We start from the raw sequence: 12,325 nt of genomic DNA on the forward strand, positions 1-12,325 counted from the left end.
AATCCCCTGTGGGCTGGTGTAACCAGCCCACAGTATTACGCACTGTCAGATAACAACACACAGATAACAACACGCGGATAACAACACAGATAACAACACAGACAACAACACGCGGATAACGACAAGCGGATAACAACACAGATAACAACACAGATAACAACACAGATAACAACACACAAATAACAACACACAACACACACGAGGTACGTGCAAAGAAAAGTCAACAACAGCCAAAGTTGGGTTCATGCCCCCCAGAGAACGCGTGTAATGATCGCTGCTGCTGCATCGCTGCTGTGACTACACGGACCGGCTCAGCAGGGATATTGACGAGGGATGGTGGCGGATCGATAAGTGAACAGTCGCCGTCGAGGAGAAGAGGCGTGGGGGTGGAGGAGGACGATGAGGTGGTGGTGGTTCACGCCGAGACCCGAGCGGACACGACGCCTCTTATACTGGTAGGAACCTCCTGGTTCCACCAGCCCACAGGGGATTATTGTGTCCGTCCGTCCGTCGTGCAGGGAGGGGCTGGGTGGGGAGGGAGGGGTTGGGTGGGGAGGGGAGGTGGGGAGGGGCAGGGTGGGGAGGGTGGGGAGGGGCTGGGTGGGGAGGGGCTGTGTGAGGTGGGTGGGTGGGGCTGGGTGGGAGGTGGGAGGGGTGGGGCTGGGTGGGGAGGGGCTGGTCACCCCGTGGTGCCCTTATAAAACTCAACGTTTAACCTACTCACGCAGGCTTGTACCCGCCCTCACAGTCGGACATATTTGCGGAATACACCACGCCGCTGTTGACCCTGGCCATTGACCGAGCAACCCAACGTTCCTACCAGCTCCCTCCGCAGGAATTTGTTACAACAACGACAACAACAGCAGACTTGAGTAGACACACAGCATTTGTCAACAGCGCCGTAAGTGGCCTTCAAAGGGAGAAAAGAAACACATTCATAGACAAGGTGCTTCAAAAAAAATGTCATCGTTTTTAATGGGAAAAGAACGGATAATACGATGTAACATGAGAACAAAATGTGATGTTAACAGCTTCAAAAAGTCACAGAGTGTCTCGCTTGTTCGCCATCATCGTCAACGCGTGCCTAGACTCTTCTTCAGGCGGTTTCCAGAGCCCGGAGGGACATTTCTCGTGGTTTTGTTGCAAATTCTCGGAAGTGTTCACATTCTTTTTGAAGCACCCTTCAAAAAAAAAGTCACGTAGGTAGACTTTACCGAAAGAACCAAAGAGTATGGATTCCCGCAGTAACGAAAGCTTCAAATCGCCCTGTTATAATTTACACGGCAAGTCCTCGCTTAACGCGCTGGAAATGTTCGCGCAGAAACGCGTTTTCGCTGCAACGCGTCTCCTCCACCGGAGAACGCTTTTCGCAAGGAGCGGAACGCGCGCAACATTATAATGTTAAATTTCGATTTAAAGCTTCTTTCGTGACTGCAGGGATTCATCTTCTTGGTTCTTTCGGTAAAGTCACGTAGAAGGGAAATAATAAAAAAATAAAAATAAAACATAATAAAATACAATTCTCACGACGTTTCGGCCACAACGCAAGCAGCCGTCATCAGGTGAAGACCAGGTCTGTCGGGGAGACAGCGTCTGAATGAACCCAGCTTAAATATACGCTCCAAGCGTGGTGGTGTTTCATTCAGACGCTGTCTCCCCGACAGACCTGGTCTTCACCTGATGACGGCTGCTTGCGTTGTGGCTGAAACGTCGTGAGAATTGTATTTTATTATGTTTTATTTTTATTATTTTATTATTTCCCTTCTACGTGACTTTACCGAAAGAACCAAGACGACATTATGTTATAACGCGCTCCGTTATAACGCGGTTTCAGAGCAGTCTACGTCGAACTACTCTCTTGAGTTGCGCGGCTGAGTGGTGCAATACACGAACGCGAAATGATCCAGTAACGCGGCGGCATACTCTCGGTTATTCCTCCACTCAGAGTCTACATGGACGACATTACAACATTGACCACCACTGTCCCATGCACCAGGAGACTGCTCAGAAAACTCGAGGAGAACATCAGCTGGGCCCGTATGAAGATTAAACCATCCAAGTCACGCAGCATCTCGATTGTGAAGGGAGTACTCTGTGACCTGAAATTCTTCATCGGAGATGACCAAATCCCAACAGTGTCTGAGCAGCCGGTAAAAAGCCTTGGAAGGTGGTATGATGCAAGCCTGAAGGACAAAGACCAGGTGCAACAGCTGCGCAAAGACATCAGTAGTAGCCTACAGTCCATCGACAACACCCAGCTACCTGGAAAGTTAAAGGCCTGGTGTCTGCAGTTTGGTCTCCTACCTCGGGTGTTGTGGCCCCTAGCAGTGTATGAGGTTCCAATCTCAACAGTGGAGAAGATGGAAAGAGGAGTCACGAGCTACTTAAAGAAGTGGCTCGGAGTTCCACGATGCCTTACCACCATAGGCCTCTATGGAGATGGTGTCCTCAAGCTGCCCCTCACCAGTCTAACAGAGGAATTCAAGTGTGCAAAAACCAGGCTCCAGATGACACTGAATGAATCTCGAGACCCAGTGGTGAGCAACAACGCGCCGACCTTGGCAACTGGGCGCAAATGGAGGCCAGGGAAAGCAGTCCAGGAGGCAACAGCAGCCCTCAGACATGCTGACATTGTGGGTCATGTTCAGCAAGGGAGAGGAGGCCTTGGGCTAACTAGCCGTGCTGCTTGGAGTAAGGCCACTGCACCAGAGCGGCGGAAGATGGTAGTGCAGGAAGTACGCCATCAGGAGGAGGCTGCAAGGTGGGCCAAGGCAGTCTCTCTTGCCAAACAGGGACAGTGGACTCGATGGGACAGTGTGGAGAAGAGGAAGATCAGCTGGAAGGATCTGTGGGCCATGGAAACGAGGCGGTTGAGCTTTTCCATCAGAGCAACATATGACGTCCTTCCAACACCAGTTAATCTTCACCAATGGTATGGTGAAGATCCGGACTGTGCCCTCTGTTCCATGCCAGCCAACCTCAGGCACATTCTCACAGGGTGTAAAACAAGCCTCACCCAAGGACGCTACACTTGGCGTCACAACCAAGTCCTTAAAAACCTTTCGTCCGCCCTGGAGGACAAGCGAGCTGCCACCAACTCCCTACCACCCCCAGCAGCATCACATTCCTTACGGACGACCTTTGCCCGCGAAGGGGCTAAAACACCGAAGAGCGGCTCTACACCATTAGAGCGAGACCAGCTGCGCTTGGCCCGCGACTGGAAAATGCTAGCTGACATTGGCCGGCAACTTGTGTTTCCTCCGGAGATCGCAACCACCACCCTAAGACCTGACATGGTGCTCTGGTCCCGTTCGCTCAAGAAGGTCTTCATCATTGAGCTCACAGTATCCTGGGAGGACTCAGTAGATGAGGCTTATGAGCGAAAACATCTGCGCTATGCCGATCTAGCTGCCGAAGCACGGCATCATGGCTGGAACACAAAAGTCCGACCAGTGGAGGTGGGCTGCAGAGGTTTTGTGGCAACATCTACAACCAGACTGCTTAGAGACCTGGGAATTAAGGGCCAGAGCCAGCGTTCGGCAATCAGAGCTGTATCGGAGGCGGCAGAAGGCAGCAGTCAGTGGCTCTGAATGAAGAGGAAAGACCCCAGCTGGGCCCCAAAGTGAGAGGGCCAGGAGGTATGCAGTCAACAATGCTTGACTCAGGGAGGAGGACGCCCCTGCCATGCATAGTCCCAACAAGGCAACTCCTATGACTAATTGGGAATGGGACGCAAGTGTAGGATTGATCACCCTGTCGCTGGCCGCCTTTGGGGAGCGTGTATAGTGTGAAAGGCCGAAACACCCTAGGAACCAAAGGTTCACTACTGACGATGCGCTCCCCAAATTTCACCAGGCTCACTGTTCATGAACTCTTGGAAGTGCTTGCACAAAGGATAGTACCATCTCATCCTGTGTTTTTTGGAAAAAGTTCACCGCGCCATCTCACTGCGTGTGCGTTCACGGAATCTCGCCAAACTTTACGTCATTTGGAGGGTTATTGTTTTCACTGAACGCGGCGCTTTTCAGGAACGCATCTACCGCATGAAACGAGGACTCGTTGTTTATAATAGGCGACGTTTCGGGGAATGCCCCTTCTTCATGAAGACGTTCGTTTTTGTCGCGTTCGTCGCCGTCTCGTGTCTGGTGAGTTATGTCCCGAGGTGTTTCGATCCGTGGAAGTTGTTCCGTCTCGTTTGTTCCATCTCCTTACTGTTCCTCTCGTTAGTTCCATTCCGTTTGTTCCGTCTCGTTTGTTCCGTGTATGTAGTGTGTTTGTGAGAGCATGTGAGTGTCAGTGTGTGTGAGAGTGTGTGTGGGGAGCGGTGGTGTAGTGGTTAGCACTACGCTGCGCTATGAACCTGGCGACCCGGGTTCGATTCCTGCTCACGGCCAACACCCAGTGACGATTATCTAAACCGGTCCTGGGCCTCCCCTAGGTCGAGTCGGCCAGAAATGTGCGTATAAACATCACCACTGGGGAGACAAAGGCGGTCGGGCGTGGTGCTGGCCACCCACCTCCTCGTGTACCGTTCCGACCTTGATAGGTGCTCGCTAACAGCACTTGCCCCTACAGTCTGTTAAGGCTATACGGGGGATCTTTGTCTTTTTGTGTGTGGCTGTTAGCGAGCACACGTGCATGGTATTTTGACCTTGGGGCATAGGTGCTCGCTCACAGCAACAATTGTTCTAAACCGGTCAAAGGCCCTCCCCCTAGGTCGGCTCAACCTTAAACGAGTGGCGGTGTTGTTTTCTAATTTTGCACCTTATGAACATTTTTTTACATGACTCTGCGTCTTTGTATATACACTGTGGCACTATCCTTGCTATATAAAAATATATTTATTCAAGAAAATATCTTGGGTTGCATTTTTTTTATCATATAAACAACTTAAAAACACACACATGGGGCAATTTTTCGTTTCGCAGGTCCCTTTTTAGTTTCCGTAGGACCTAGGCACAGTGGTTACTGCGGCCTATGTGACAGTAGGGCCCTGGGACATAAACACACGGCCATCGCTTGTCTACCTTCACACCCCCCTCTCTTCCCTTCCACCATTAGAAACATAACCGGGGCATTTCTCACACTTCAACCATCAGCCTGGCCCACGACCTTGTGGGATAGCGAATCATTTCAGGGGGCAGCACCGAGTCAAAACATGCAAAGCGAAGCCCCTCCTTCTTCTTGATTCTTTCGGTAAAGTCACGTAGAAGGGAAATAATAAAATAATAAAAATAAAACATAGTAAAATAATAATTCTCACGACGTTTCGGCCACAACGCAAGCAGCCGTCCTCATTCTTCCCTTCTACGTGACTTTACCGAAAGAACCAAGAAGATGAATCCCTGCAGTCACGAAAGCTTTACATCGAAATTTAGAAGCCCTCCTTGTTTGACCGTCTGCCGATGAGACACTGGCGCGTCGAAACCGGCTGGTCTGCACGGCGTTTTTGCTTGTCCTGAAATCAATGCCGCGAAAATATGATGCAATCACCCTCCCACCCCCGGCCAAAGGCCACGCTGGGATGTGATCATGCAGTTGCGTGGCCTGGCATCGATCTCTCTCTCTCTCTCTTTGGCCAATACCACCGAGTTATGCGATAATCATTTGAAATGAGTTGTGCCATCAGGTTCTGTGCATTCATTAGCATTGGCCGTGCAGAGGGATGTTAACTACATCGCCTGGTATACAGGAGGTCGTGGGTTCCAACCCGACCCGGACGCCTGCTGCTGCATATTTGGAGTTTGTGTGTCTCTCTCTCATCATCATCACGGTGGCGAGGAGATGTTAACTGCCTCGTCTGGTATACAGGAGGTCGTGGGTTCCAACCCGACCCGGACGCCTGCTGCTGCATATTTGGAGTTTGCGTGTCTCTCTCTCATCATCATCACGGTGGCTAGGAGATGTTAACTACCTCGCCTGGTATACAGGAGGTCGTGGGTTCCAACCCGACCCGGACGCCTGCTGCTGCATATTTGGAGTTTGCGTGTCTCTCTCTCATCATCATCATCATCACGGTGGCGAGGAGATGTTAACTGCCTCGTCTGGTATACAGGAGGTCGTGGATTCCAACCCGACCCGGACGCCTGCTGCTGCATATTTGGAGTTTGCGTGTCTCTCTCTCATCATCATCATCATCACGGTGGCGAGGAGATGTTAACTGCCTCGTCTGGTATACAGGAGGTCGTGGATTCCAACCCGACCCGGACGCCTGCTGCTGCATATTTGGAGTTTGCGTGTCTCTCTCTCATCATCATCATCATCACGGTGGCGAGGAGATGTTAACTGCCTCGTCTGGTATACAGGAGGTCGTGGATTCCAACCCGACCCGGACGCCTGCTGCTGCATATTTGGAGTTTGCGTGTCTCTCTCTCATCATCATCACGGTGGCTAGGAGATGTTAACTACCTCGCCTGGTATACAGGAGGTCGTGGGTTCCAACCCGACCCGGACGCCTGCTGCTGTATGTTTGTAGTTTGCGTGTCTCTCTCTCATCATCATCACGATGGCGAGGAGATGTTAACTACCTCGTCTGGTATACAGGAGGTCGTGGGTTCCAACCCGACCCGGACGCCTGCTGCTGTATGTTTGTAGTTTGCGTGGATTCTCTCCCCAAAGTCGTGTGGATTTTTTTATCCGGGTCCTCCGGTTTCCCCCTCCACATTTAGAATCGAGACGCGTTTCGAGTATTTGGCTGCTTGTCTAAACGTCCACGTGATAATGAGCCGCGCCTTACCTGGGGGGGGCCTCACCTGGTACAATAAAAACAATAGTTGAGTTTAGTTGCTGCTACGTTGTTGCTACTCTGGCCCCACGGACTAAAATGCTTAGGGACGCAAACAAGATGTCCCCGAGTCATGGAAACGACAGCGGGTGATCCAAATGTGATGTCCAATTAAAATCGCAACAATTAAACATAACGCGTTAATCGACGCAACACGCACGTGACCTCTCTCGTCCCACTCGAGTCTGTGTCAGTATCAGCTGGTGACATCTCTCTCGTCTCGACTCCATCATCTCTCGTGTGTCTCTCCTCTCGCTGCACGCATCTCTCATCTACATCTCTGTCATCTCTCATCTGTCTGCATCTCCCGTCGTCTCACTAATGAGCCAGTACCACTGCCACCACCGGCTATAGCCACAACAACAACAACAACCAAATAACAACAGCAATCACTCCTTGTTGCCATCAGCCGTGTGACCGAACACGCGTTCACTATTTTACAGTCGCCTATAGCAAAATAACACGACGTCACGCGCCAACGTTGGGCAACGTTGAGTTAGAATGCCGGGTCGTTAAAACGCATTTGACTCGCGTAGTCTGTGATGCAGAAAAAAACTTGCTCTTAATGCAACAACAATAATTATTATTGACAGCGCTTTGATAATCCACTGCTGGATGATGACCTTCCCTGCCCGTGTCAGTCATGGGGCGGCGTTTGACCATACTTCACCACGCTGGTCAGTCGCCGTTGGTGAAGGGGTGGGGGGGGGGGGCGAGGTGTGGGGTAGCGGGTAGGTCCGGTTCTGACATCGCCGTTGATGGTAGCCATGGGCAGGGATCGAACTCAGGTTGCTCAGGTGACCGGGTTGGCATAGCATCGCGCTAACCACTGTGCCACCACTCCTCCCAACCTTAAGGAGAAGAATCGGCCCGGTCGAACGCGAGAAGGCTGGCGGACGTGAATACAAAATAATCGCCGCGTGCGCACGGGAAACTAATATATAGAGAGTTGATGTGAACGAAGTTGCCTTTCTGAATTGTGATTAGGTCAACTAAGCCTCAAATGAGCACCTGGTGTGGTGTGGGGCGCCACAGTGGCTAGGAGATGTTAACTACCTTGCCCAGTACGCAGGAGGCCGTGGATTCGATCCCGACCCTGACGCCTGCTGCTGTATATTTGGAGTTTGCGTGTTTCTCTTTCTCATCATCATCATCATTACGGTGGCTAGGAGATGTTAACTACCTCGCCTGGTCTACAGGAGGTCGTGGGTTCGATCCCGACCCTGACGCCTGCTGCTGTATATTTGGAGTTTGCGTGTTTCTCTTTCTCATCATCATCACGGTGGTTAGGAGATGTTAACTACCTTGTCCAGTATACAGGAGGTCGTGGGTTCGATCTCATGTTCTCCCCGTGGTCGCGTGGATTTTTATCCGGGTCCTCCGGTTTTTCCCTCCACATTTAGAATCAACATCGCGCGTTTAGATTATTTCGATAATTTTGCTGCTGTCAATTTCCACACGATAAGCCACTTCGTTGAGCTATCATTTGTGGCCAGGTCGCTTCTGAAAAAGAAGCTCATAGCTGAGTGGGCCTTACCTGGGAAGATACAAATGGTTTTATTTGGATATTTTTTTAATATCCTCCAGTATAAATAAACATTCTGATCTACAGTCGTTATCGGTGCGCGGTGGCGAGGGCTGACAGTGAGTGGTCTGTAGGTCCAGAGACGTCGGAACGCTACTGAGCTGGCCCTCCCTCTCTCCCGCTTCTTCCTGTGCGTGCAATTCCTCGGTCCGGGAAATCTTTGGGAAGTGATGGAGCCCTTCTTTGTCCACCCTGACCGTGTGCGCCGAAGCCAAGCTCGCCAATGACCCCCGGCTCACGCGGATGACGTCAAGCGATGTCCACGATCTTCCTACATCAACAGCATACCCAAATATTGTCATTTAATCAACAGTGCGTGAAGGGCAGGTCCGATACAATAGCATTGGGGGGGGGGGGGGAGACTGGTAACACGACACTGGCGTCACTGCTCCTGTTCGCTCCGTCGCTGCCAACATGGCACGCACGCATGTTGTACTGTATGTTGAACTTCTTTCGCGCCGCACGTGGCCAACCGCGCTGATCGGAGCTGCTGTGGGGGGCCGCTGTGGGGGGCCGCGTGGTGTTCTCTCGCCCGCTGCCACCGTGTCCCCCCCACGTCCCCGCGCCGCTCTCCCCTCCGCGCCCATCGCCGCCAGCGTCTCACCAACGCCGCCACGTGTAATAAGTGGGGTTGTACGAGTTGCCCACGGGCGCCCGCGCTGTCAAGTTGCCCAGTGGCCGCAGAGAGGAGGGGCCGCGCTGGTATGGGCCGTCGCTCCCACGGCGCACCGGAGCGGCGCCCCCGGCATCAGAAGCGGCCACCGCCGACTCCCTCTGCTGTTTCTGTTCCTGCTCCTGCTTCTCTTTCTGTTCCCGTTCCTCCTGCTTCTTCTGCTCCTCCTCCTCCTTCTTCTTCCGTTCCTCCTCCTGCCTCTTCCGCTCCTCCTCCTGCCTCTTCTGCTCCGCCTGCTGCTGATCGTTCGTGCCCGGCCGCAGCAGGGCCTCGTAGCAGCTGAACGCGCGCCCTTCCTTGCGCATGTCCTCCAGCTTGCGCACCAGCTGGCCAGAGTTTTGCGCCACATTCCCGTTGGATGGCGCGCCAATCGGGCCCGCTGGCGGCGGGGACAGCGGACTGCTGCTGGTGGTGGTGGTGGTACCAGCGGCACCGGTAGCAGCGCCGCTCCGACCTCCACTCACAGTAGCAACGTTGGTACCTGCACCGCCGCCACCGCCACCGCCAATGCCACCGGCACCGCTGGTGCCGCTCCCGGTTCTGAGCTCCGTGCCGGCGCTGCCCGTGACCGCCGGGCTGGTTGGCGAGATGGGACACGGCGGCGAAGGAGACGGAGCCAGCAGCTTGGACGTGGGTTCCCTGATCGGGGAGCGAGCTGGTACCTCCAGCTGCTGGGGCTGCGCGGCCTCCGTGGTGCCCCCCGGCTTAAGGTAGAGCGAGCGGTAGAACACGGAGCCCGTGGGGGCTGCCTTGGGGCGCACGGCCTCCACGACGGCCGGGGGGTCGCGGGGCAAGGGGTCGCGGGGCAAGGGGTCACGGGGCAAGGGGTCACGGGGCAAGGGGTCACGGGGCAAGGGGTCGCGGGGTGAGGGGTCACGTGGCAAGGGGTCACGGGGCGAGGGGTCGCGCTGCAGGGCCCGAGCCTTGGCGACCTCCAGGGCCGGGAGGACAAGGCCGAGAGCCCGAGGAGAAGAAAGAGGAGGCGGGGGGTCGGCCCGCGCAAGGCCACGGCCGCTCTGCTCCAACCCCGCGGCTCGAGTGTCGTCTGGGCCGCCCACCGCTCTCCCGGGCTCCCTGCTGCTCGTCTGCCGTAGCGGCGCCGGCATCTCGCCGACGCCACCCCTCCTGAATTCCTCGATGGCCCCTCTCCTCGCTTCACCGCCCGGCTCGCCGACACCCCTGATCCTCGGTTCCCCAACGCCGCCGACCTTTGCCTCCTCCTGCTTCGCGCCAGCTCTCTCCGCCTCCCCGACGGCGACCCCCTTCGTCGCTCCGACGCCCGCGGGGTCTGCGGCATCCCCGTCGGCCGCAGCGGCGAGCCCTCGCGGCGCCGGCGCGTTGGTGTAGATGAGCGACGAGCGGAGGCGCGAGTTCTGCTGCAGCAGGGGGCTCATCTTGCCGCGGCTCAGCAGGGCCGTGCTCGCTGGCTGCGAACCCTTCTCGGGAAGTCCGGGGAGGGCCGGGGTCGCCTCCCGGCCCGGGACGTCCTTCTCACGCCCGACGCCGACGCCGGGCAGCGGCGCCGCCACCTCGTGCGGCTTCCTGCCGGGTCTCCTGAAGCTCGAGTCGGCCATGCCGTCGCCGGGCAGCCGCTGTCCCGCCCCCTCGGCGGCGCCTCCCTGGGCCACCTTGAGCTCGCTGCTCCAGCGCGACAGGAGGCCCCGTCCCGGCGGCTCGGGGGTGGCCAATGAGAGGGGAACCTCGGGGGCCTGGCGCGGCTCGTCCCACGGCGGCGAGCGGCGCCGTTGGTTCCGCCCGGGGTCCTCGGACTCCTCCCCGTGGGGTCCCCGGAGACCCCGCGGACCCCGTAGGCCGCGCAGGTCCCGCATCAACGCGGCACCCTCGTCGTGCAGGGGGAGAGTCCTCCGGAAGGGGCCCGGCGCCGCCCCCGCCACCACCTCCTCCTGCTGCTCGTTGCCGTTCCACCGCCGCTCCTCCCAGGGCTTCCCCAGGCCTCGCTGCTGGGCCCAATCGAGGCCCAGCGGCACGTGAATCTGCAGCTGCTGTTGCTGCTGCTGCTGCTGCTGCACGATGAAGTCGCGCAGGCCGCCCGAGTCCCCCAGGGCGAAGCGGGCCTCCAGCACGCGGCTCTCCTCGTGCCGCTGCGCCCACTCGGCCCGGAACAGGCGCCGGCGCACAGACTCGTCCGCGTGCGCCGTGACATTCGACTCCACGTGCAGCTGCTGCTGCTGCTGCTGCCGGGAGAAAGCGATGGCCGCCGCTCCGCCACCGCCTCCTCCGCGCAGGGCCTCCCCTCGCCGCCACCCGACCTCCGCGTCCTCCACCACCACCTGCCGGGCGAACACGCGCTGCTGCTGCTGCTGGTGCAGCTGCTGGCGGTGGTGGTGACGCACGCTCAGAGTCTCTCCCTCGAAGTGTCCCACCGCTCTACTGTTGTTCGCAGGCCACCCACTGGCGCCGAGGGCCCACGTGTCGGCCTCGTGCTGCTGCTGCTGGTGGTTGTGCTGCTGCCGGGTGTAGCGCAGGCGGTCGCCGGGCCCCAGGGAGAGGCCGCCGGAGGAGCCGTACGAACCGGCGGCGGGGAGGCCCGGCAAGCCCAACTGGCCTGGCGGGCCCGGCGGCTGGCCCTGCTGTCGGCGCTGCCACGGGTCGAGCCAGTCGAGCGCGGGGCCGAAGCGGCCGGCGCCGGCGGCCGTGGCGGCGATCGCCAGGCGGTCGGGGCCGCCACGGGGCACGGGCCGAGGCTGCAGCAGGCGGGCAGCGTCGACGGGCTGGGAGTGCGCGTAGAGGACGCGGAAGCGGTCGTCGAAGACGCGCACTGCCTCGCCCTCGAACACGTGCACAACGCTCCGGTGGAGCTTCTCGTACGACCACGAGAACCTGCGGCCGTTGGGTGTTGGGCGAGCGGGGGGGGGGAGAAACGGGGTGAGCCGAGGCGGGACACCTGCTGCTGTTAAAACGAACAGGAATTAATATTTCGACTCGTAACGCGCTGCACAGCGTTCGCTCGCTCTTGACGAGGGAGAGGGATGACTCGGAGGCACGAGGAGGAATCGTGGACGAGGGTGGAAGGTGGCCACATGGTGGCGAGGACCAGGTGCCAACAATTGTCCAAGCTCTGCTGTCCTAAATTAAAGTGTTATCGGCCAATTAATGAGTGCGGGAGGAACCTCAAACGTGGGATTGGTTAACGCGCCGTGCTACGAATCTGGCGACCCGAGTTCGATTTCAGCTCACGGCCACCAACACCAGTGACGATTTGCTGGACTGGTTCTGGACCTCCCCTAGGTCGACATAGCCTCATATGAATACCTGGTACAGT

The 12,325-nt window shown here is 56.8% G+C and overlaps 1 protein-coding gene across 2 annotated transcripts in view; it reads right to left on the minus strand.

Annotated features, from left to right (window-relative positions):
- Positions 1-1,767: 1,767 nt before the first annotated feature.
- The window catches only part of LOC133340834 (uncharacterized), a 30,332-nt gene continuing 19,774 nt past the window's right edge, over positions 1,768-12,325 (minus strand). For both annotated transcript variants that reach the window (XM_061549258.1, XM_061549259.1), the window contains exon 6: positions 1,768-11,883. In XM_061549258.1, the coding sequence (XP_061405242.1) occupies positions 8,970-11,883 (2,914 nt within the window). In that variant the 3' untranslated portion in view covers positions 1,768-8,969. The remainder of the gene's footprint in view (positions 11,884-12,325) is intronic.

This window comes from Lethenteron reissneri, chromosome 10, assembly GCF_015708825.2.
Source record: "Lethenteron reissneri isolate LAM-NWPU_2019-01 chromosome 10, ASM1570882v1, whole genome shotgun sequence".
Classification (NCBI taxonomy): Eukaryota; Metazoa; Chordata; class Hyperoartia; order Petromyzontiformes; family Petromyzontidae; genus Lethenteron; species Lethenteron reissneri.